The sequence below is a fragment of the Lithobates pipiens genome, unplaced genomic scaffold, assembly GCF_037356315.1.
Source record: "Lithobates pipiens isolate NorthernLeopardFrog02 unplaced genomic scaffold, aLitPip1_a1.2 Scaffold_23, whole genome shotgun sequence".
Taxonomy (NCBI): Eukaryota; Metazoa; Chordata; class Amphibia; order Anura; family Ranidae; genus Lithobates; species Lithobates pipiens.
In genome coordinates, this window is record NW_027507785.1 from 286,855,347 (window position 1) to 286,878,264 (window position 22,918).

Below are 22,918 nucleotides of genomic sequence, written 5' to 3' on the forward strand. Positions count from 1 at the left end.
TAAGGAAGTTCATAGCCAGTAGCCAATAGCTGCACTAGCGTCGGTTTTAGTCCGTCAGACTAGCACACACACGAGCGGATTTCTGGGTCCGGCAGAGTTCTGGCGGAAAAATTTGAAGCATGTTCCATTTCTAAAGTCTGTCAGACTTTTGTGAATCAAAAGTCCGTTGCAGCCCACACACGATCGAATAGTCTGCCGGAATCATTCCGTCAGACTTTGGATGTTCAAAAGTCCGGTCGTGTGTACGGGGGTTAAGGGTGGCATTTTCCCCACTACTGTAAAGGTTGCTTTCTTACTGACCACTAATGTAAGGGGCATTTTTACCTTTGACCCCATCTATTGATTTTAGTAAGGGTTCCCTGAAATCTGAAACCTTTTGGGGTTCTTATGGGGTAAAAATTTAAAGAAAAAAAAGGCAGTTCTAGATAACACACCTTAGAAATTAATGAACAATGTGCAGAAAAGTTCACCACGTCACCTATTGCGCAAAAGCTACAACCATCATTTCATGCACGTGGCCAGTTCAGTTTATCCCTTACACAGTCTGCCATGGTTGATGGAGCCTGAAGCATGCATTAAATAATGCCATTTATTCTTCATTTTTATGCAAAATATCCCCAAAGAAAAACATTTATTGCAAGCACTATGACAGCATTTATATTGCACACATCCCTCCAGAAAGGTTCTTCTTCAATGCTAGTCAATTTCTTCTGCAATTTTTGCTCTTCCTCTTTGGTCAGTTGGATCTTAGGCTGCATCGAGGTACCACAGACCCAATAATAGAGCTTCTTCCACCAGGGGTATGAAGGGGCTGTAATGATAAAAAGAGGTATAATATTCAAGGCTTGTACAGAGCAACAAAGGATTCAATTAGTGGTGCAACAAAATGAAAATTTCAGTGGCAAAACCGAAAATTCAGGATGCACTTGGCTGAAACCAAAATGTATGTTTTTTGGCTTTTTTTAAATAATACAATACCCTGTTTCCCCCGAAAATAAGACCTAGCTTGATTGTCGGTGATGGCTGCAATATAAGCCATACCCCCCAAATAAGCCCTAGTTAAAGTCCTTGTAGGTCTTATTTTCGGGGGCACAGGGTAGGGCTTATTTGGGGGGGTAGGGCTTATATTGCAGCCATCTCCGACAATCACGCTAGGTCTTATTTTAGGGGAAACAGGAGATTATATATATATATATATATATATATATATATATATATATATATATTTTTTTTTTTTTTCCTATAAAAAAATTGTATTAAATTTGACTTTTTAATTATCATGAATATGAGTTTGTCTGCTATTATGAATATGAATATATATCTGCATATTTGGCCAGTTAAAAGCAACTGCACCTAAAATCCACCACCCTATTGGAATGCATTGAAAATACACCTATGTTGCATTTTTGAGTCACATGACCTAAGAAAAACATATTATAAGCAAAGTAAAATTGTGGTGTTTTTGGCAGCCATTATCAGCATTTTTGTTTCTTTTGGCTTTGTTTGTTTTGGATTTTTCCCTGAAAACCCTATATTCAGACTATATTTTGGCGGCCGAATTTTCAGTGCATTACTAGATTCAAGGGTTGTGTTTTTCACAAATTATGCATTAGAAGTGGCCGAGGCTGAAGATAAGGAATAACCACTAAACTATAATTGCACCAGTGGTGTTCTCTAAAAGGAACCTTTATTTTCTGCCTGCTACTGACCAAGATCTTCACAAAGGGAACACTACAGCATATGCCCGCATTTAACCACACAAGGGTGCACCATTGTTTCATGCCTCTCCATGCAGGCAGTCCCATTGCTGTCATTTGGGACACTACTGTAGATCTCAATTTTACTTCCTTACGGGTCGGTGCAAGGCCCTGAATGCATTTGCATCTGTTTGCACGGACAGCTGTGCATGCCCATGCAAAAGGAAACAGAAACACACGCTACAGTACGCCCCCTGTGAAGGGGGTCTTAATGATCATATGTTGATATTGGTGGCATTGCAGGGACCACAACACACACTTTCTGCTTTGGCGAGCTGCTGTTGCATTGTGTGTTAGGCTAAGGCAGCCCATTCCTTTTGAATAGGTTGACCAATGCACCACATTGGACAAAACATCATGCATAGAGAATTTTTGGCAGTGCAATGCATGTGTGCTGGAAAGTCGCACTGGGTGCTAAAATGCACCAGCGCAGCATTGCTAAAAATATTGCCTACGCATTTTTTAATACAGTTAGGAGCCTTAAGCAGCCCATTTAAATAAACCTTTGAATGAAAGCAACTCACATTAATGTGCAACATTATACGTGCCAGTGCTGCTGCTCTTACCCACTGACAGCTGCATTGAAGCCCTGTTCTTATCTTTCCTTCTCTAAAATATGCCCTTATCCATACTACAGCATCTGAAGCTTAACCCAAAAATTATTCAAAGTTTATCAAAAAAATTGGCCAGGAACTAAAACTGGAGGGGAGACGAAGGATCACTGATCATTGCCAAAACGATTGTCAATATACTTCAACGGAGAAGCTGCAGAAAAGCATGTAATGAGTTTTTTAATCTGCCCAACAACAAACTGGCCAAAAAAAAAAAGCAAAAACTCAAATTGCCACAAAATCACGTGCGCAAAAATCAAAACACACACCAAAAAGCACTGCAGAAACAGGTCAAAAGCAAACTGCATAGGTGTGTACCGAGCCTTATGCTGGCCACATAGATCATTTTTCAGACGAGAATATTCAGATGAAAAATCTTTGTACAAAAGCTGAATGAAAGAATGTTTGAAATTTTCACTTGTTTTAACATTCTGTTTTTAAAATGAATGTAACAAAAAGCACATATACTGTCTGAAAATTCCTTCGACCAGTAGTTTTCTATTATTTCCAAATTTTCCCGTCACTGTGGTTGAAAATGAACATCGATTTGACCCCACTAATGCCCTGTACACATGATGGAAAAGGTCCGATCGGATTATGTTGTCGGAAAATCCGATCATGTGTGGGCTCTATCTGACTTTTTCTGTCAGAAATCCCGATGGAAAAAGTTTAAGAGCTGGATCTAAAATTTTCCGACAACAAAATCCGATCGGACATTTTCCGATCGTTTTTAGAGCATTCCGACAGACAAAGTGCCACTCACACTCAGATTAAATTACGAGACCAAAGCTATTGGCTACTAGCCTCTACATAGTCCCGTCGTATGCAACAAATGTCACCTCGTTCCGAACGATCGGATTTTCCAACAACTTTGTCCGACCGTGTGTATGCAACACAAGTTTCGGCCAAAATCCATCGGATTTTGTGGTTGGAATGTCCAACCGTGTGTACAGGGCATAACAATTGGAAAATTGTTCTTAAAATTAAATTTTTTTTGAAGGAAGACGTTTTTTAAATAAAAAAATTTGATCGGAGTCTAATGATATTTACCAGATTCAGCCTTTAATAGTATATATCCTCTAATAGTATATACACATTATATCTCTCCTCTAATAGTATAAACAGCATCTCTCTCCTCTAATAGTATATACAGTATCTCTCTCCTCTAATAGTATATACAGTATATCTCTTCTGTCTGTTATTCTCAGAGTGGATTAGATATTTTGCTCCCTAACCATATAGTTGGTTATTTATATTTACCACTGCATATAGACATATTTAAGAATAAATTGCCTTTTTTTTTTTAAACTTTACTTATTAACTAAATTATACGCCACACTTTTATTTAAGGTTATTAACTGATTAATCGAAACAATAAAAATCGGCCAACTAATCGATTATGAAAATGATCGTTAGTTGCAGCCCTAATTTATTGAAAGGAGACATGCTGCTACTTGATTTTTCTGTGCTTTCATCTGCAATACTTCAAATTGGCAAAAGGGTCTCTGGAAGAGGAATTTGAGACATTAACAAGCCTCCTGGACTATTAAAGGATGGTGAGATAATTCAGGCAATCTTATTAAACCCTTATCACTCGCTTTGTATGCATCATAAATAAGGTTTCCATCAGACCATAGAGAACTTTGCCTGTGTTCCCCATAGATCTGTAAATATGTCCCAATATAGGAGAAACAAATGGCTGCATCTTAGTTTAAGCACTCACCTACATGACCTCCATTCTGTTCCTGAGTAGAGGAGACAGCATCTTCTGTCTGTGGTATATCATCAGCTGTGTAGCACAAACAGTCACAATTCTTATACAATAATATGGATACATAAAAGACAATTCATACTTATCCCTGATGGCAACACGGCCAACGGTGCCCTTGGTGCACTATTCCTTCCAATGATACCAAAGACAGAGAATTATTCCTCCTGCTGACACCAAATACAGAGCACTATTCCTCCCGCTGACACAAAAGATAGGGAACTAATTCTCCCACTGACACCAATGATGAGGCGCTTTTCCACCTACTGACATCACTGATGGGGCGCTATTCCTCCTACAAACATCAATGATGGGGCATTACTCCTACTGACACCAATGATGTAATTTTTTATTTTTTTACTCCCACTGAACACCAAGCCTATGGCATTGTTTACTTCCATGATGCCAGGACATTTTCTAATTCCACTGACCACAGTCTGACCCCCCAAATGTTAGAAGACACTTGCTCTAGCGCACTGCTGTGCATTGTGGTGCACTGCATCACAAAAAATGGTGCAGGTCCTTTTTTGGTATTGGCAACTCATTCAAATAAACACATTAATGAACTGCACTTATGCAGCATGTTAATGTGCATTACCATGTGCTAATTTTTGCGCTACAACAGTTTGAATGGTTACTAAAAGAAAAACATGTATCCTGCACAGAGCCCTAATCTCAACACTTCTGAACAACTTTTTGATAAATTGGAATTCTATAGTGAGCCAGGTCATCTCATCTAACATCAGAACCCAACTTTGCATGTTGAGGAAAGCCTTACCGAAAGGGTGGAGGCTGTTCTAACCACTAGGACCGCAGATCCATAGGAATGCTTATGGTTTTGGAATGGTATGTCCAAGAAGCTCATGTGTGATAGTCAGGTGGCCAAAAAAATTTGAACAAAGAGTATATATTGTTTTGATAAAGTTACCTAGCATCTGCTCCACCTGGGGGTTGTTGATGGTGAGCTCACAAGCATCTTGGGATGAAGACATCTGACTAATAACATTCTGATTTGGGTCTTCTCTTGTCCACCAAGTTAAACGAGCAAGCTGAACAAAATATAAAACAGAGCACATTAATGACCAACTCTTCAATTCACAGATATAAGAATTAGAGTGAAAAACTCCAGAAGGGTGCAGAGATGAATGTTTAGGATCTCTCTTATTAGAGCCACCACAAAGAATGATGTGCTGTACTAGTTTTTTCATTCACAAACATATCAGACATTAGTTATGAGGAAAGATTATGAGCACTGAATTTATTCTTTCTGGAGAAGAGACACTTGATATGATTTAAATTTACAAATACCATACAGGTGACCCCACAATAGGGATAAAACTTTTTAGCATAAGGGAGTTTAACAAGACACATGGCCATTCATTAAGGTGGGCTTGTCTTTTTTCAACGTAACCTACTATGTACCTATGTAATGTAGCATAGGGGAGCTGTAATTGCGGATCTCTTTCTGATAAACACTAGTTTCCTGGCTGTCAATGCAGCCAATGGAAGTAAAAGAAAGTCAGACATATGCTTACAAGTTCAAGACTGAGCTTGAGGTTCAGTACATCAGTCAGCAACTACCATTTTGTGAAGGATAAATTAGCAATGGCAGCCTCCACATTTCTCCCATGCCAGTTTTCCTTTAAAGCAGAACTGTGAACTTCCCTTTCCTGACCTGCCGGGCTGCATGCTCAGATAAGGGTCTGGAATGGATTGAGGGGGGACCCCACAGATTTTTTTTTTTCAATTTTGACACGGGGGTCCCCTCCGAATCCATACTAGACCCCAAGGGCCTGGTATGGACCTGGGGGGAACCCTTCAGCCTTTTTTTTTCTGAATTTTTTATGTCGGCAATTCATTTATTCATTTTACATTCAGCTTTCAGCGGGGAAGAAGAGTAGAAACTGGATTGGCTGCCCACTGGACATACAGAGCAGGCTGCATAGTGCAGAGAGACAGAGAGATGCAGGAGTGTGTGCAGTACAGAAGAGAGGGCCCCAAGGTTAGCTGTGCTGTGCAGGGAAGGTAGAATCCAGGAGTGGCAACAGAACTTCAGGGTGTTAAAAGGTTGGTCTGTATATGACATACTTCTGACCACTGAACTTTTTATAGTCATGAACTATGTTAAAGACTATGTTATTCTATGTCTAGGTCTTCTTCAAGGTAGGCTGTGTGCAGAAAAGCATAAGCAATTGAAGAGTTTTAATCTTACAAATGATTGTGCCAAGGTTTTTACATGTTTATTAGACTCTACCTTTAGCATAGTACAATGGAACGTTGGATTACGAGCATAATCCATTTTAGGAGAATGCTTGTAATCCAAAGCACTCACATAACAAAGCGAGTTTCCCCACAGAAGTCAATGGAAACAAAGATAATTTGTTCTGCATTGATGTCTATTGCATGCAATACCGCATGTGGCCAGAGGTGGGGGGGGCGCCGGAGAGCCTCAGAAATACTCAGGGACAGTTCGGCTGATCCCGGAAGGCTCTGAGTATTTCCGAACCGTTCTGAGTGTCACTGGCGCCTCCGCACCTCTGGCCAAATGCGGTACTGCATACCCCATTGGCTTGAATCCTGCTCGTTTTGCGAGACACTCGCAAACCGAGTCAGGATTAAAAAAAAAAAAAAAAAGTTGCTCTCCTTTCAAGACGCTCCATAACCGCTTTACTTGTAAACCAAGGTTCCACTGTAATTAAAAGCATAGTTTGTGGGTACAAGCAGGGTCGTACCTACAGGGGTCACAATTGCGACCCGGCCCCCACTCCAGGGGGCCCGCTGTGACCCCGCCCATACAACTAGTTAGGAGGAGCAGTGGGGTGGCTGCATACAGAGGAACTGACCTCTCCACTTTCCGCTGAATGCCTGCTGGAGAGGAGGAGAAGCGGGGATTCAGTGAAAAACACTGACCTGCTCTTCTGGAATGGCCGGGGTGCACAAACTAATCACAATGCAGATAATGGTTGTCAATCCAAATAGAAGCATTGTAAAGTACAAGTAATGCACATCCTTGATGATCGACGGTCGACTGTCCAGCTGTCCACACTTTGGTGCACCATACACAAAATCCATGACCATCCGGATGAATCCAATTAACATCCCAATTAACAGGGCCCAGAACGCACCCTTTGAACATGAAAAGGAAAGGATTTTAACTTGTAAGCATGCAGTTCAAAGAGGAACAACATTTAATTAAAGAAGGCACATAGAAACAACAATGTAGGCCAGTTACAGATGAAAATCCAAGTATATGTAAAAAAAAAAAAAGCAAAAATAAATACTGCATATAAATTACACACACCTATACTAAGGCTTAAATCCTGTCAGTTCTTTTTTTTCAAATGTTATATCCCAATTGGTGGTATTTTCCTTTCACTTCCTATCCAACCTGAAATACCGTTGGACGCAAAATGTGGCAAAAGGTTGTGTTTGACCTGCTTTGCCTGTGATGAGCGCACATCTCAGTAGGACTTCAGTAAAGCACAGCCTCAGAATGCTCATCCCCAAATGGGCTTGTGTTTAATGTGTATTTCAGTTGGGGGAAAACACCAGAAACTTCAATAAGATATGGCGGCAGGGGCGGACTGACCATTAGGGCACTCGGGCACTGCCCGAGGGCTCGGGGCCAGCAGGGGGCCCCATGAGAGGCTCCTGGTAGTCTGTGTTGATCATGGAGCCCAGTGCTGTAACAAGTTCCAGCACTGAGCTCCGGTATCTGTTCCGACAGGGGCACGCTAGCGTGAGCACTGAGAGTCAGGACACCTCCCCCACATGTGTTTCAGGGTGCCCGGGTTCCCCACACAGCGATCATTCCTCTCCAGCACTAACAGCCGACACTGGCATCTCTCCCCACTGAGCCTGCACACATCACACAGAGAGCTCACAGAGGATCCTCCTCCTTGGCTCCGGTGTACACAGACAGGAGGTGGGAGGAGCCGGGGAGGAAAGACATCCACTGCAAGAGCTGTGCTGGTCATCTGCGGTGGGTATATAGTTTGATAGGGGAGGGGGACACACTGTGACCGTCCCAGTAACCAAGAAGGGGGGGGGTCAGGATGCATACACTGAGAAGGGATGGTGGGGGTTGCTTTTGGAGAGCAACAAACTTGTGCTGCAAGGTGGGGTGGGGTGGTGTGGGGAGATTACAAATCCGATCCCCCTATTAGGACAAGTCCTTTACCCAATCCCAATCCAAAAGTATCCCGCAGCACATATCCTGTTACACTCCCCAAAACCAAAGAGATGCTGCTTGCCTCTTGTCCCAGGACCCCCCTCTCTGCTGTCATCTTTCTGTTCTCATCCCAGGACCCCTCTCTGCTCTCGTCCCAGGACCCCTCTCTGCTCTCGTCCCAGGACCCCTCTCTGCTCTCGTCCCAGGACCCCTCCCTCTCTGCTGTCATCCCAGGACCCCTCTCTCTCTGCTCTCATCCCAGGATCCCAGGACCCCCTCTCATCCCAGGACCCCCTCTCTGCTCTCATCCCAGGACCCCCTCTCTGCTGTCATCCCAGGACCCCCTCTCTGCTCTCGTCCCAGGACCCCCTCTCTGCTCTCGTCCCAGGACCCCCTCTCTGCTCTCGTCCCAGGACCCCCTCTCTGCTCTCGTCCCAGGACCCCCTCTCTGCTCTCGTCCCAGGACCCCCTCTCTGCTCTCGTCCCTGGGCCCCCTCTCTGCTCTCGTCCCTGGGCCCCCTCTCTGCTCTCGTCCCTGGGCCCCCTCTCTGCTCTCGTCCCTGGGCCCCCTCTCTGCTGTCATCCCTGGGCCCCCTCTCTGCTGTCATCCCTGGGCCCCCTCTCTGCTGTCATCCCTGGGCCCCCTTTCTTCTCTCATCTCAGGACCCCCTCTCTGTTCTCGTCCCAGGACTCCTCTCTGCTCTCGTCCCAGAACCCTCCCTCTCTGCTCTCATCCCAGGACCCTCTCTCTGCTCCCATCCCAGGATCCCAGGACCCCCTCTCATCCCAGGACCCCCTCTCTGCTCTCATCCCAGGACCCCCTCTCTGCTCTCGTCCCAGGACCCCCTCTCTGCTCTCGTCCCAGGACCCCCTCTCTGCTCTCGTCCCAGGACCCCCTCTCTGCTCTCGTCCCAGGACCCCCTCTCTGCTCTCGTCCCAGGACCCCCTCTCTGCTCTCGTCCCAGGACCCCCTCTCTGCTCTCGTCCCAGGACCCCCTCTCTGCTCTCGTCCCAGGACCCCCTCTCTGCTCTCGTCCCAGGACCCCCTCTCTGCTCTCGTCCCTGGGCCCCCTCTCTGCTGTCATCCCTGGGCCCCCTCTCTGCTGTCATCCCTGGGCCCCCTCTCTGCTGTCATCCCTGGGCCCCCTTTCTTCTCTCATCTCAGGACCCCTCTCTGTTCTCATCCCAGGACTCCTCTCTGCTCTCGTCCCAGAACCCTCCCTCTCTGCTCTCATCCCAGGACCCTCTCTCTGCTCCCATCCCAGGACCCTCTCTCTGCTCCCATCCCAGGACCCTCTCTCTGCTCCCATCCCAGGACCCTCTCTCTGCTCCCATCCCAGGACCCTCTCTCTGCTCCCATCCCAGGACCCTCTCTCTGCTCCCATCCCAGGACCCTCTCTCTGCTCCCATCCCAGGACCCTCTCTCTGCTCCCATCCCAGTACCCTCTCCCTGCTGTCATCCCAGGACCCTCTCTCTGCTGTCATCCCAGGACCCCCTCTCTGCTGTCATCCCTGGGCCCCCTTTCTTTCTCATCTCAGGACCCCCTCTTTGCTCTCTTCTCAAGACCCCCTCTCTGCTGTCATCCCTGGGCCCCCTTTCTGCTCTCGTCTCAGGACCCCCTCTCTGCTCTCGTCTCAGGACCCCCTCTCTGCTCTCGTCTCAGGACCCCCTCTCTGCTCTCGTCTCAGGACCCCCTCTCTGCTCTCGTCTCAGGACCCCCTCTCTGCTCTCGTCTCAGCACCCCCTCTCTGCTCTCGTCTCAGGACCCCCTCTCTGCTCTCGTCTCAGGACCCCCTCTCTGCTCTCGTCTCAGGACCCCCTCTCTGCTCTCGTCTCAGGACCCCCTCTCTGCTCTCGTCCCAGGACCCCCTCTCTGCTCTCGTCCCAGGACCCCCTCTCTGCTCTCGTCCCAGGACCCCCTCTCTGCTCTCGTCCCAGGACCCCCTCTCTGCTCTCGTCCCAGGACCCCCTCTCTGCTCTCGTCCCAGGACCCCCTCTCTGCTCTCGTCCCAGGACCCCCTCTCTGCTCTCATCCCAGGACCCCCTCTCTGCTCTCATCTCAGGACCCCCTCTCTGCTCTCATCTCAGGACCCCCTCTCTGCTCTCATCCCAGGGCCCCCTCTCTGCTCTCATCCCAGGGCCCCCTCTCTGCTCTCATCCCAGGGCCCCCTCTCTGCTCTCATCCCAGGGCCCCCTCTCTGCTCTCATCCCAGGGCCCCCTCTCTGCTCTCATCCCAGGGCCCCCTCTCTGCTCTCATCCCAGGGCCCCCTCTCTGCTCTCATCCCAGGGCCCCCTCTCTGCTCTCATCCCAGGGCCCCCTCTCTGCTCTCATCCCAGGGCCCCCTCTCTGCTCTCATCCCAGGGCCCCCTCTCTGCTCTCATCCCAGGGCCCCCTCTCTGCTCTCATCCCAGGGCCCCCTCTCTGCTCTCATCTCAGGACCCCCCTCTCTGCTCTCATCTCAGGAGCCCCTCTCTGCTCTCATCCCTGGGCCTCCTTTCTGCTCTCATCTCAGGACCCCCTCTCTGCTCTCATCTCCGGACCCCCTCTCTGCTCTCATCTCCGGACCCCCTCTCTGCTCTCATCTCAGGACCCCCTCTCTGCTCTCATCCCTGGGCCCCCTCTCTGCTCTCATCCCAGGACCCCTCTCTGCTCTTATCCCAGGACCCCCTCTCTGCTCTTATCCCAGGACCCCCTCTCTGCTCTCATCCCAGGACCCCCTCTCTGCTCTCATCCCAGGACCCCCTCTCTGCTCTCATCCCAGGACCCCCTCTCTGTCCTTATCTCAGGAGTCCCTCTCTGTCCTCATACCAGGTGTCCCCTAAACATCAACTCTGATAGGGGGCGCAGGACAGTTAGGGATTGTCTACATTCACAGTTTGGGGGTGGTAAAACCTCATAGTTGAGCCCTGTTTTTTTTCTCACCCCCAACCACACTCCCTTTAACTGTAGTGGCCAGGGGTTTACACATGTTGCATTTCCAGCAGGAATTATACACCCTGTCACATTTAACCAGTGTAGTGCCTGCCAAACGTAACTCATTCAAGTGAATGGGGCTGCTTTGCAAAAGGCCGTGCAACCTTGTGCAGTACAGCGAAAAAAAGGGTTAAGATTTGTATTGCCTCTTCATCACCTGCTTTAACCACTTGGATCCCACACTAGCATGCTGCAACTTCGTGCATTGCACAAAGTTGCAAGGTGTTTGCAGAGTGGTCCTATTTACTTGAATGGGTCAAAATCACCCACCAAAAGCAACAGGAGGTATAATTCCTGCTGCAGCATGTGTACATCCTTAGCTGCAGCCACTATAGCTAAAGGGGGAAGGGACTAATGTATGTAATGTGGGCGCTGTGCAATAAGTTGGTGTTTTGTGTGGTTTGCGTATGGACAGGGACACAGGGGGCCCCATGATCTCCTATTGCCCGGGGGCCCCATAAGTTGTCAGTCCGCCCCTGTATGCCGGTGTTCTGGAGAAATATAATTCTAGGCCAAATTTAAAAATCACCTGCTCATTGACCCTCTTGAAGAAGATAGCAAGAATAAATATGGCAGTCAGTGGTGGGGTCAAGTAGCTGTTGATAGATTGCACATAGTCAACTATTCCACTGCTCACGTGTTGAATGACAGGGATCCACATGATGCTGATAACCACAAGGAGTGCGGTACAAACTCTGAAAGAAAATTAATGATTTAGATCAGATGCCTTTTAGGTTTTGAAAGGCCCTGGACCAGGCTGTACTACTGAAAGCTAAACTTTTACCTATGCGAGGGAAAAAAATAAATAAACCTGACCCCATCAGGAAGATGTCCACTTAATTTCCTGTCCCTGCAACACCCCTGTACAATTATTGGGACAGTAATAAAAACACAGTCATAGATTTAAACCCGTTCTTACTTTTTTTGTTCTCATTGTCAGTGTTTCCAAACTCTTCCTGCCCTGACTTGAAGTGAAGGGAAATGTCCCCAGTCGTATAGGTCATCAGCCCAACTTGCAGAAAATACACATTTATTACAATATGAAAAAGAACCACATCAAGGTATGTGTGACCTCCTTTGAAACATTGTACTATGCTGTCATTTTACTTATTTATAGGAAGATTAAGAGAATTGGACTTTTTTGCAAGAATTAAAGGCCAAGTTTGGACAAAGAACATTCCTTTCATTCTTCCCCCTACCATCTAGCTCAGTGGTGTCCAAACTGAAGCATTTTGATTCCCCTATTATTCCCACTGATATTAACAATGGGACACAATTCCTCCAAAACACACCAATGATGGGACACTATTCCTCTCACTGGTGCCAATGGGGCACTATTCCTCTCATGGACACCAATCATGGGGCATTGTTACAGACACCAGAACGTTTTCTGCTTCCACTGGCCGCAGTAGGGCCCCTCCAAAGTCTGAGGGATAGTAAAACTGGTCCTTTGTTTAGAAAGTTTGGAGACCCCTGCTCTAGCTGATTGCTAGAAAAAAAAATCTAAAATACCCATTTTACTTCCCTAAACTCTTAGGGTCCTGGATCATTAAATTTTTTTTTTTATAGTAAGGTCTTTCTTCGGGTGTCCATATTACCTGCACAATATGGCAATGTGAACACTACCTACTTGGCTGTCCACTCAGAAACCAGGAGAGGTGTGATGTCATTGCAAGGAGAAGGTAGAAGACCTGGATGGCATAGAATAACAAGCCTATCTGGATCAGCAGTCCTCACACCTGGAAACTGCACGGGCAGGGGACCTGGATGGTGGATTTAGGCAAGTGTCCTTTACCAGGTAAGAAAAAAAGAAATCCCTTTACATGATGGGTTAGAGAGGGGTGCAAGGAAAGGATGGGATCCAACATTCTATGGATGTATTAAACATCGACAATCATTGGTCATTAAAGAACCCATACCAAGGCTCTGGTATGGCAGGCAATGGGAAAATGTTTATCAATCTGCTCAATAGGAACACAGATGTAGTAAAATAGAAATAAATAAAAAATAAAATTATACAGGCTCCAACCAAAAAAAGATTTTGGTTGGATTTATCCTTTAGCTGCCCATGAAATCTATGGTGTTACAGAGTTGTCTGGTGGGGTTGTGTGTAACAGAAAAAGTGTTTGAACTGAATTACAAATATTTTTGGAGGTACAATTCACAAGAAGTATGCATCGACTATGTATATTCTTGTCCATCATTTTTCTTTAATCATCAAAAACGTTGTACTGCACTAAACATTAAATTTGACTTCTAGATTACTGCATTATTTATATTTGTGTCTTTGACGTTCTGGGTTCAAAAAAGCATCCTGAATGGTGCGGGCTGTCATTCATCCTGGAGGGGCCAACATTGGTAAAGGGTTTTTTCTTATGTGTTCCAGGCATCGCTTTAACCAATAAAGGAACCATACTTACCTACCCACAATTACAAGCTCCCGATCCTTTGCCTTCTTGCGGAAATATAACCAGATGTCCAGAGTGAAAATGGTGCTTGCGCTATTAAAGATGGATGTGAGTGAGCTCATCAGGGCAGCCATGATTACCGCTATCATTAACCCCTTCAGTCCTAAATACAGAAGAGAACGAAATCAGAAAGGCAGCTAGAAAATAATATGTTGCCTCTTCACTGCCCGTTTTAACCCGGAAAAGGCTGGACCACTGCACTGCAACTGCATCGGATGTCCTTTTTAGTCACTAATTTATTTGATAAATATTCCCCACTGGTGTATGTAAATCATGCACATAACTGCTGTGATTGTAAATTTTTCACAATTTTAAATCAACATCACAGTACGAATCCAGACTGAAAGGAAAAAAAAACACAGCATTGTACAGATCTATACAACTCCATATATATATAAATATACAAACATACACAGTATCTCACAATAGTGAGTGCATCCCTCACATTTTTGGAAATATATTTTCATGTGACAACACTGAAGAAATGACACTTTGCTACAACGTAAAGTAGTGAGTGTACAGCTTGTATAACAGTGTAAATTTTCTGTCACCTCAAAATAACTCAACACACAGCCATTAATGTCTAAACTGATAGCAACAAAAGTGAGTACACCCCTAAGTGAAAATGTCCAAATTGGGCCCAATTAGCCACCCCCCCGGTGTCATGTGACTCATTAGTGTTACAAGGTCTCAGGTGTGAATGGGCAGAAGGTGTGTTAAATTTGGTGTTATCACTCTCACTCTCTCATACTGGTCACTGGAAGTTCAACATGACACCTCATGGCAAAGAACTCTGAGGATCTGAAAAAAAGAATTGTTGCTCTACATAGAGATGGCCTAGGCTATAAGAAGATTGGCAAGACCCTGAAACTGAGCTGCAGCACAGTGGCCAAGACCATACAGTGGTTTAAGGAGGACATGATCCACTCAGAACAGGCCTCGCCATGGTCAACCAAAAAAGTTGAGTGCACATGCACAGCGTCCAGGGCCGTCTTTAGCGCAGGGCAAACGGGGCACCTGCCCTGGGCCCAGAGTTTGTAGGGGGGCCCGCGCTGCTACCCGCGAATTGGGGCCCCAATGAAGGTTTTGCAGAGTGCGCAGAGGACACGGGACGGGAGGCTGTATTCCCCAGCCAGTATAGAGGGGGCGGGGCCGGAAGCGCCACTGACGCTCCCACTCCGATCACTGGCTCTCACTACAGCCGCTCTGTTCCGAGCATACAGGCTGCACGGGGGCGGGGTCAGAACGTCAGTGGAGCTCCCGGCCCGCCCCCTCTCAGCTGGCTAGCACGGGAATACAGCCTCCCGTGTCCTCTGTGCACTCTGCAAAACTTTCATTGGGGCCCCAATTCACGGGTAACAGGGCCCCCCTACAAAGCATCAGTGTAGCTCCCGGCTGTTGTAGTGAGATCAGAGAATGGAAGCCCCGCCCACATACCTCTAAATGTATGTAGTGTGTTTGGCTGCTCAGGTATGTCCTTGCACCCATAAAATGCCTGACTGCTTAAACCCTGAGCTGTGTTATTCAACTGTCAAGCTGTGCGTTGCTAAAAGTTCTCTGACCATCACCTGTAGCATGTACGCAGTCTCTTATTGTCTCCTGCAGTATGTTCGCAGTCTCTGATTGTCTCCTGCAGTATATCCGCAGTCTCTGATTGTCTCCTGCAGTATATCCACAGTCTCTGATTGTCTCCTGCAGTATATCCGCAGTCTCTGATTGTCTCCTGCAGTATGTTCGCAGTCTCTGATTGTCTCCTGCAGTATATCCGCAGTCTCTGATTGTCTCCTGCAGTATGTTCGCAGTCTCTGATTGTCTCCTGCAGTATATCTGCAGTCTCCGATTGTCTCCTGCAGTATATCCGCAGTCTCCGATTGTCTCCTGCAGTATATCCGCAGTCTCCGATTGTCTCCTGCAGTATGTCTGCAGTCTCTGATTGTCTCCTGCAGTATGTCTGCAGTCTCTGATTGTCTCCTGCAGTATGTCTGCAGTCTCTGATTGTCTCCTGCAGTATGTTCGCAGTCTCTGATTGTCTCCTGTAGTATGTCCCCAGTCTCTGTCTCCTGTAGTATGTCCCCAGTCTCTGTCTCCTGTAGTATGTCCCCAGTCTCTGTCTCCTGCAGTATGTCGCCAGTCTCCGATTGTCTCCTGCCGTATGTCCGCAGTCTCTGATTGTCTCCTGTAGTATGTCTGCAGTCTCTGATTGGCTCCTGCAGTATGTCCGCAGTCTCTGATTGTCTCCTGTAGTATGTCTGCCGTCTCTGAACCTCTCCTGTAGTATGTCTACACTCTCTGACACTCTCCTGTAGTATGTGTATTAATGTGCCCCTTTACTTGCTCAATTATTTAGCAACCAATCAGCGAACAGTAGTGATCTGCTTTAATCTCTAGCAGCCAATCAGTAAGTGGTAATGATGTGCATTAACCTTTAGCAACCAATCGGCAAGCAGAAATTATGTGTTGTAACCTCTAGCAACCAGCCAGCGAGCAGTAAGGATAGGCTGTAACCTCTGGCAAACAATTGCAATCAATTCCAATTGCGCACCTTCACTCAAGGACTGGTTTTTCAGACTTAATAAAGTGGCTGAAATGGAAAGACTCATCCACGTTGCACGGGATACCCCCACAAAATACAGCACTAAATGGGCCTGCTGGTCTCATTTTCAGTCGACACCAGAATATAGGGATATAATGGCTTCACCCTCGCAGAAGAGGAATGAACAAGAGCCCACTATTAGGCATTCCAGTCGGAACTCCACTATAACCTCCCTCTCTGCCCTCCCCCCTTACCACTTGTAAGACCTGCCATACAGAAGATCATCCCTACCCCTGGCACTCCGGTCTCCTATTGGACCTTAGAGGATTAGGGGAAGCCAGAGACGCCCCCCCTCCCCAACATCCTCCCTTGACCCTGTCTTCTTCCCTTTATCCCCCCCCCACCCATTTAGTACCTGGTCCCCAATACACTCCCCTGTCATCCCTATCTAGGCACTTTCCCTAATCGGCACCCTTCATATGCCGGACACATATCTAGTTCAACTCTTCCTATTTACAAGGCCCAAGAATGAGGAGCAAATATCCATTACATGATTGGAAAAACACCAGACTTCCCTCCCACTCGTGGGGTCCAATATAGTCAAAATTCTTTTAAGCCCCCTGGATTAAGCCCCCTAGACCCAGCCACAGCACACCTTCCTATAATTATGCCCCTCCCACTCTAATGTTTTATACCCCCTTCACACTCTCTGCCTATCCACCAGGCATCCTACTCTGAACAGCAGGGAAGGTCACGACTCCTGTCTCCCATTCTCATTTGTTACTGTATGTCTTGGTACCATAAGTCTTGTAATAAGATGAAAGTTTTGGGCTTTGTATCCCCTTTTTGTGTGTTCGTCCCTACTATTCAAGACTTCTGTAAGTTCTTTTTTCATTTTTCTCAATAAAGAAAAATTTCTGGAAAAAAAAAAAAACAATTGCAATCACTGCGTGATCTGCTGCAGTAAACTGATTTTGAGTCTACCTGCTATTTTTTGTATGTCTCAGAATGGAGGGGGGACCCCAAGAAAATGTTTGCCCAGGGCCCAATCAAAATTAAAGACAGCCCTGACAGCGTCATATCCATTGAGCAAATGAAAGTAAGGAAGCTGCTCATTTCTATACTTGTTCCAGGTCAAGCATCAGAGTGGAAGCCAGGGAACTAGCATGGGAAGTAGAAGGAAAGGTCAGCAATACCTCCCTGTCAGGGTAGCAAATAAGGTACATACATTGTGCATGTTTCTCTGGTATAGCCCCCTAGACTTAACAAAGATCCTTAAAGCCTTACTATACAAGTGGGTGGCTACTAGAGCTGCACGATTGTCAAGAACCGTTATCGCGATTTTTTTCCCTGTTGCGAGCTTAACAAAAGTGTTTCACAATTCTTTCTATGCCTCAAATGCATGCAAAGAATTCTCTGTGCTCTTCTGAAGCCACAGCTGTCAAAAGAAAGGAAGAAAAAAAGCGGGGAGTCTGCCAAGAATCACAACATTCTATAGCAGTAGAACAAAGTATAAACACTAACAATTTGTCAAAGGAATAGACCTTATGTGTAAATGAGGAAAGGTTAACCACTTAAACACTAAACCTTTTTCTGACATTTGTTGGTTTCAAGATAAAATCATTATTTTTGCTAGAAAATTACTTAGAACCCCCAAACATATAGTGTATATTATCTCTCTCTCTCTGTGTATATATATATATATATATATATATTTAATTTATTTTAGTAGAGAATAAAATGGTGGTTGTTGCAATATTTTATGTCACACTGTATTTGCGCAGTGGTCTTTCAAATGCAATTTTTTTGGAATAAATTACTTTAATGAATTTAAAGTGGTTGTAAACACTTAAGCCGCGTACACACGGGCGGACTGTCTGTCCAACTTAGTCCGCCGAAACACATTTCAGCGGACAGTCCGCTCGTGTGTGGGCTTCAGCGGACTTTTTCAGCGTGCGGTCTGGCGGACTAAGTATTTCGGAATTTCGGTAATATTGTCCGTCCAACTTTGGTTTCAGCGGACAGTCCGCTTGTAAGTAGGCTAGTTGGACGGACTAAGTATGGCGCATGCTCAGAAAGGATTTACACGGCGGAAGGTTGCATTGCTGTGTATTGGACGTCCTATTTCTAGTCCCGTCGTACGTGCTGTACACGTCATCGCGCAAGCTTTCCACGGACTGTTTGTTCATCGTGTGTGGTCAAGTCCGTTCATTCGAAAGTAGGACGGACTGTCCATCGGATTGTCTGACGGACTTAGTTGGCCAGACAGTCCGCCCGTGTGTACGCGGCTTTACAGACCACTTTGACCTACAGGTAAGCCTAGATTAAGGCTTACCTGTAGGTCCAAGAAATATCTCCTAAACCTACACGGCTTAGGAGATATTTGCAAAAAGACAGGCACTGTCTACGGTGTTTGCACCATAGACAGTGGGGTGCAGGCGCACTGAGCATGCCGCTGCTAACAGCGATATGCTGTTAGTGGTGGCTCCCGTATGCATGTGCGGGAGTGACCTCAATACAGCTCTGACCAATCACAGCGCCAGAGCCACGATACCCGGAAAGAAGATGGACACTCTGTGGAAGAGGGAACAGCGGTGACATCGCTGGTTCCTGTGTCAGGTAAGTGACATATAATGGGCTACTATGCAATGCATAGTAGCCCATTATGCTTTACCTTTGCAGGGAAACAAAGAGGAAGTAAACCCATCAGGGTTTACTTCCTCTTTAAAAACTAACCAGTAAAGTTAGCCCAATTTTTTCGTATAATGTGAAAGATTTTAAATCGCGAGGATCGTGATCTTTTTATTCTAAGCAAAAAAATTGTGATTCTCATTTTGGCCAGAATCGTGCAGCTCTAGTAGCTACCAAAGGGGCAATTATACTAGCTAACCAGAGGTCTGTTTTAAAGTGGATGTATACCCCAAAAATGTATTTTTTTTTTTACACCTGTAAGGCAAAAGGCATAATGAGCTATTACGAAATACTCACCTTAGAATGAGGCGTCGGTAACTCACCTGGTCCACGCCGAGGGAGCTGACATGTTGCCTCGGCGTGTCTTCCGGGTATTGCGGCTCCAGCGCTATGAGTGGCTGGAGCCGCGATGTCGTGACTTTCCGGCAAAATCCAGAGTCTGCCGGGCTTTCAGCCAAGAATCCCCTGTGCGCATGCGCCGCTGAAGTCTGCGGCTCATTGCAAGGGCAATATCTCCTAAACGGTACTGGTTTAGGAGTTATTATTTTTACCTACAGGTAAGCCTTATTATAGGCTTACCTGTAGGTAAAAGTAATAAAATTGACTATACAACCGCTTTAAGTTGTGGCGAATGATTAATTCCAAAACAGGCAACATGAGAATTCCGCAACCAACAACAACCTAGCTATTTATCTAGCTTCAGATAGCTTTGCTATTTTGAGCCCTTGACCTCAAAAGATAAAATGAGTGAAAGATTAAACAGTAATGCAATGGAGTTTGATTGACTTTTACAATGATTAATCAAAGTTTAATTTTATTTACCAATCATAAAAACATGAGTAATATGAAATGACACATTTTGTACTTTTTACAGTGATCTGCCTGCAAGCATGTGCTTCCAAAGAGTTAAAAGTTTTCCTTCTGCTGTGTGCATGCCCTGGGGTTATGTGTGCAGGCTAAATGTTACAATGTATCTTGTTGCCACTATTGCCCTTGGTTGACTTGCTGAGTTGGTGGATCTGAGCAGAAGGGTTCATTTTCTTTTCCGTTTCATTTGTTTTTAGTTTTTTATGGAAATTCTAAAATTCTGAATTTGGAAATTCAAAAATTCGGAATTCGAAAAAAAGAAACAACAAAGATTTGAAATAATAATAGCTAACAATAACCATTATACATATTGGAAATTCCTTTCAAATTTGGCTGTTAGTGAACGTAACAAATACGAATTTATCTCAAGTTACGAATTATCTGAAATAAAGAATGCCACGTCTAAACAAATGGGACGGAACAAAAGAAATAATAATATGTTTTCATTATTATTATTATTGGTATTTATTATTAATTCGTTACTTTCCAGTCACTTAGATATCGCATTCGTTATTACAGATAATTCGTAACTTTGGATAAATTCGTATTTGTTACATTCACAGCCAAATTTGAAAGGAAATTCCAATACCTAGTCATTTAATAGTTAGTAATAGTTACGTTATTATTAGTTAGTTATTTCCGATTTTCTAAAATTTTTGTGTTTTTGAATTTTTGGATTTTCGAATTTCCGAATATTATGAAAAATTTGGAAATTTGGATATTTCTGAATTAACAAATTTGTCTAAATTTGTTAAAAACAACTAATTTGGAACTAAACGAATTGCACATGTCTAGTTACTGCTGCTGGACAGGTTTTCTCACTCTTTTAAAAAAAAGGTTACCCCGCCCCTGCCAGTTATACCATATAAATAGTGACTCATTAGCCCCAAATAGGGTCATTGGTTGGGGAAAAAGTGCCAAGATGTAGCAGTTATGCTCTCGATCAGAGCACTCCTTTGGGGGAGCCCAGTCCAGGTTCCCAGTGGGGTCTGAAGACTAATGCTGAACTCCGCTTGCCTTCCCTGGACTGTCATAGAACCGTGCTACCTGTCTGCTAATCGCAAGTACCCGTTTGCTTTGCTTAGTTCGCTCCTGCCCTGGTGTGGTGGCCAGGCACTATAGCATTGTGTATACAGTGGTGTGAAAAAGTGTTTGCCCCCTTCCTCATTTCCTGTTCCTTTGCATGTTTGTCACACTTAAGTGTTTCGGAACATCAAACCAATTTAAACAATAGTCAAGGACAACACAAGTAAACACAAAATGCAATTTGTAAATGAAGGTGTTTATTATTAAAGGTGAATCAAAAATCAAAACCAAACCATCATGGCCCTGTGTGAAAAAGTGATTGCCCCCTAAACCTAATAACTGGTTGGGCCACCCTTAGCAGCAACAACTGCAACCAAGCGTTTTCGATAACGTGCAATGAGGTTTTTACAGCGTCCTGGAGGAATTTTGGCCCACTCATCTTTGCAGAATTGTCCTAATTCAGTTACATTAGAGGGTTTTCGAGCATGAACGGCCTTTTTAAGGTCATACCACAACATCTCAATAGGATTCAGGTCAGGACTTTGGCTAGGCCACTCCAAAGTCTTCATTTTGTTTTTCTTCAGCCATTCGGTGGTGGACTTGCTGGTGTGTTTAGGATCATTGTCCTGCTGCAGAACCCAAGTTTGTTTCAGCTTGAGTACACGAACAGATGGTCGGACATTCTCCTTCAGGATCTCTTGGTAGACAGCAGAATTCATAGTTCCTTTTATCACGGCAAGTCTTCCAGGTCCTGAAGCAGCAAAACAGCCCCAGACCATCACACTACCACCACCATATTTTACTGTTGGTATAATGTTCTTTTTATGAAATGCAGTGTTCCTTCTACGCCAGATATACTTGGACACACACCTTCCAAAGAGTTCCACTTTTGTCTCATCGGTCCACAGAATGTTGTCCCAAAAGTCTTGGGGATCATAAAGATGTGTTGTGGAGAAATTGAGACGAGCTTTGATGTTCTTTTTGCTCAGCAGTGGTTTTCTCCTTGGAACTCTGCCATGCAGGCCATTTTTGCCCAGTCTTTTCCTGATGGTGGAGGCATGAACGCTGACCTTAACTGAGGCAAGTGAGGCCTGCAGTTCCTTGGACGTTGTTGTGGGGTCTTTTGTGACCTCTTGGATGAGTAGTCGCTGCGCTCTTGGGGTAATTTTGGGCGGCCGGCCACTCCTGGGAAGGTTCACCACTGTTCCATGTCTTCGCCATTTGTGGATAATGGCTCTCACTGTGGTTCGCTGGATTCCCAAAGCTTTGGAAATGGCTTTATAACGCTTTCCAGACTGATAGATCTCAATTACTTTCTTTCTCAATTGTTCCTGAATTTCTTTGGGTCTCGGCATGATGTGTAGCTTTTAAGGATCTTCTGGTGGACCTTACTGTGTCAAGCAGCTCCTATTTAAGTGATGCCTTGATTGTGAACAGGTGTGGCAATAATCAGGCCTGGGTGTGGCTAGAGAAATTGAACTCAGGTGTGGACAACCACAGTTATAGTATGTTTTAACAAGGGGGCAATCACTTTTTCACACAGGGCCATGATGGTTTGGATTTTTTTTCACCTTTAATAATAAACACCTTCATTTACAAATTGCATTTTGTGTTTACTTGTGTTGTCCTTGACTATTGTTTAAATTGGTTTGATGTTCCGAAACACTTAAGTGTGACAAACATGCAAAGGAACAGGAAATGAGGAAGGGGGCAAACACTTTTTCACACCACTGTAAGACCTGGGGGCAACCGAGTACTCAGAACAAGTCAGCAACAACATTGCCTATATCCTGACAACTTCCTTGATGGTTTTATGTTTTACTAAATTGCAGTGACTTCTGACTCCAGGCAACATCTACTGCACTCCTGCCCCCTACAATTTTCTTGTGAATTTAAGACACAAAATGTCCAGAGGAAGGTAGATAATGGAAACAAAATTAGTTGAAAACGATTGCACTTTGTAAATGTTAAAGAGGAAGTAAACCCTGATGGGGTTACTTCCTCTTTCATTCCCTGCAAAGGCAAAGCATAATGGACTACTATGCATCGC

The 22,918-nt window shown here is 45.2% G+C and overlaps 1 protein-coding gene across 1 annotated transcript in view; it reads right to left on the reverse strand.

Moving 5' to 3' along the window:
• Nucleotides 1-575: 575 nt before the first annotated feature.
• The window catches only part of LOC143926494 (sodium/glucose cotransporter 4-like), a 56,022-nt gene continuing 33,679 nt past the window's right edge, over nt 576-22,918 (reverse strand). Inside the window, exons 10-15 of the mRNA XM_077450283.1 lie at nt 13,704-13,854; nt 11,813-11,978; nt 7,047-7,262; nt 5,065-5,185; nt 4,092-4,157; nt 576-811 (exon numbers count right to left, since the gene is read on the reverse strand). Coding sequence (XP_077306409.1) covers nt 603-811; nt 4,092-4,157; nt 5,065-5,185; nt 7,047-7,262; nt 11,813-11,978; nt 13,704-13,854 — 929 coding nt within the window. The 3' untranslated portion in view covers nt 576-602. The remainder of the gene's footprint in view (nt 812-4,091; nt 4,158-5,064; nt 5,186-7,046; nt 7,263-11,812; nt 11,979-13,703; nt 13,855-22,918) is intronic.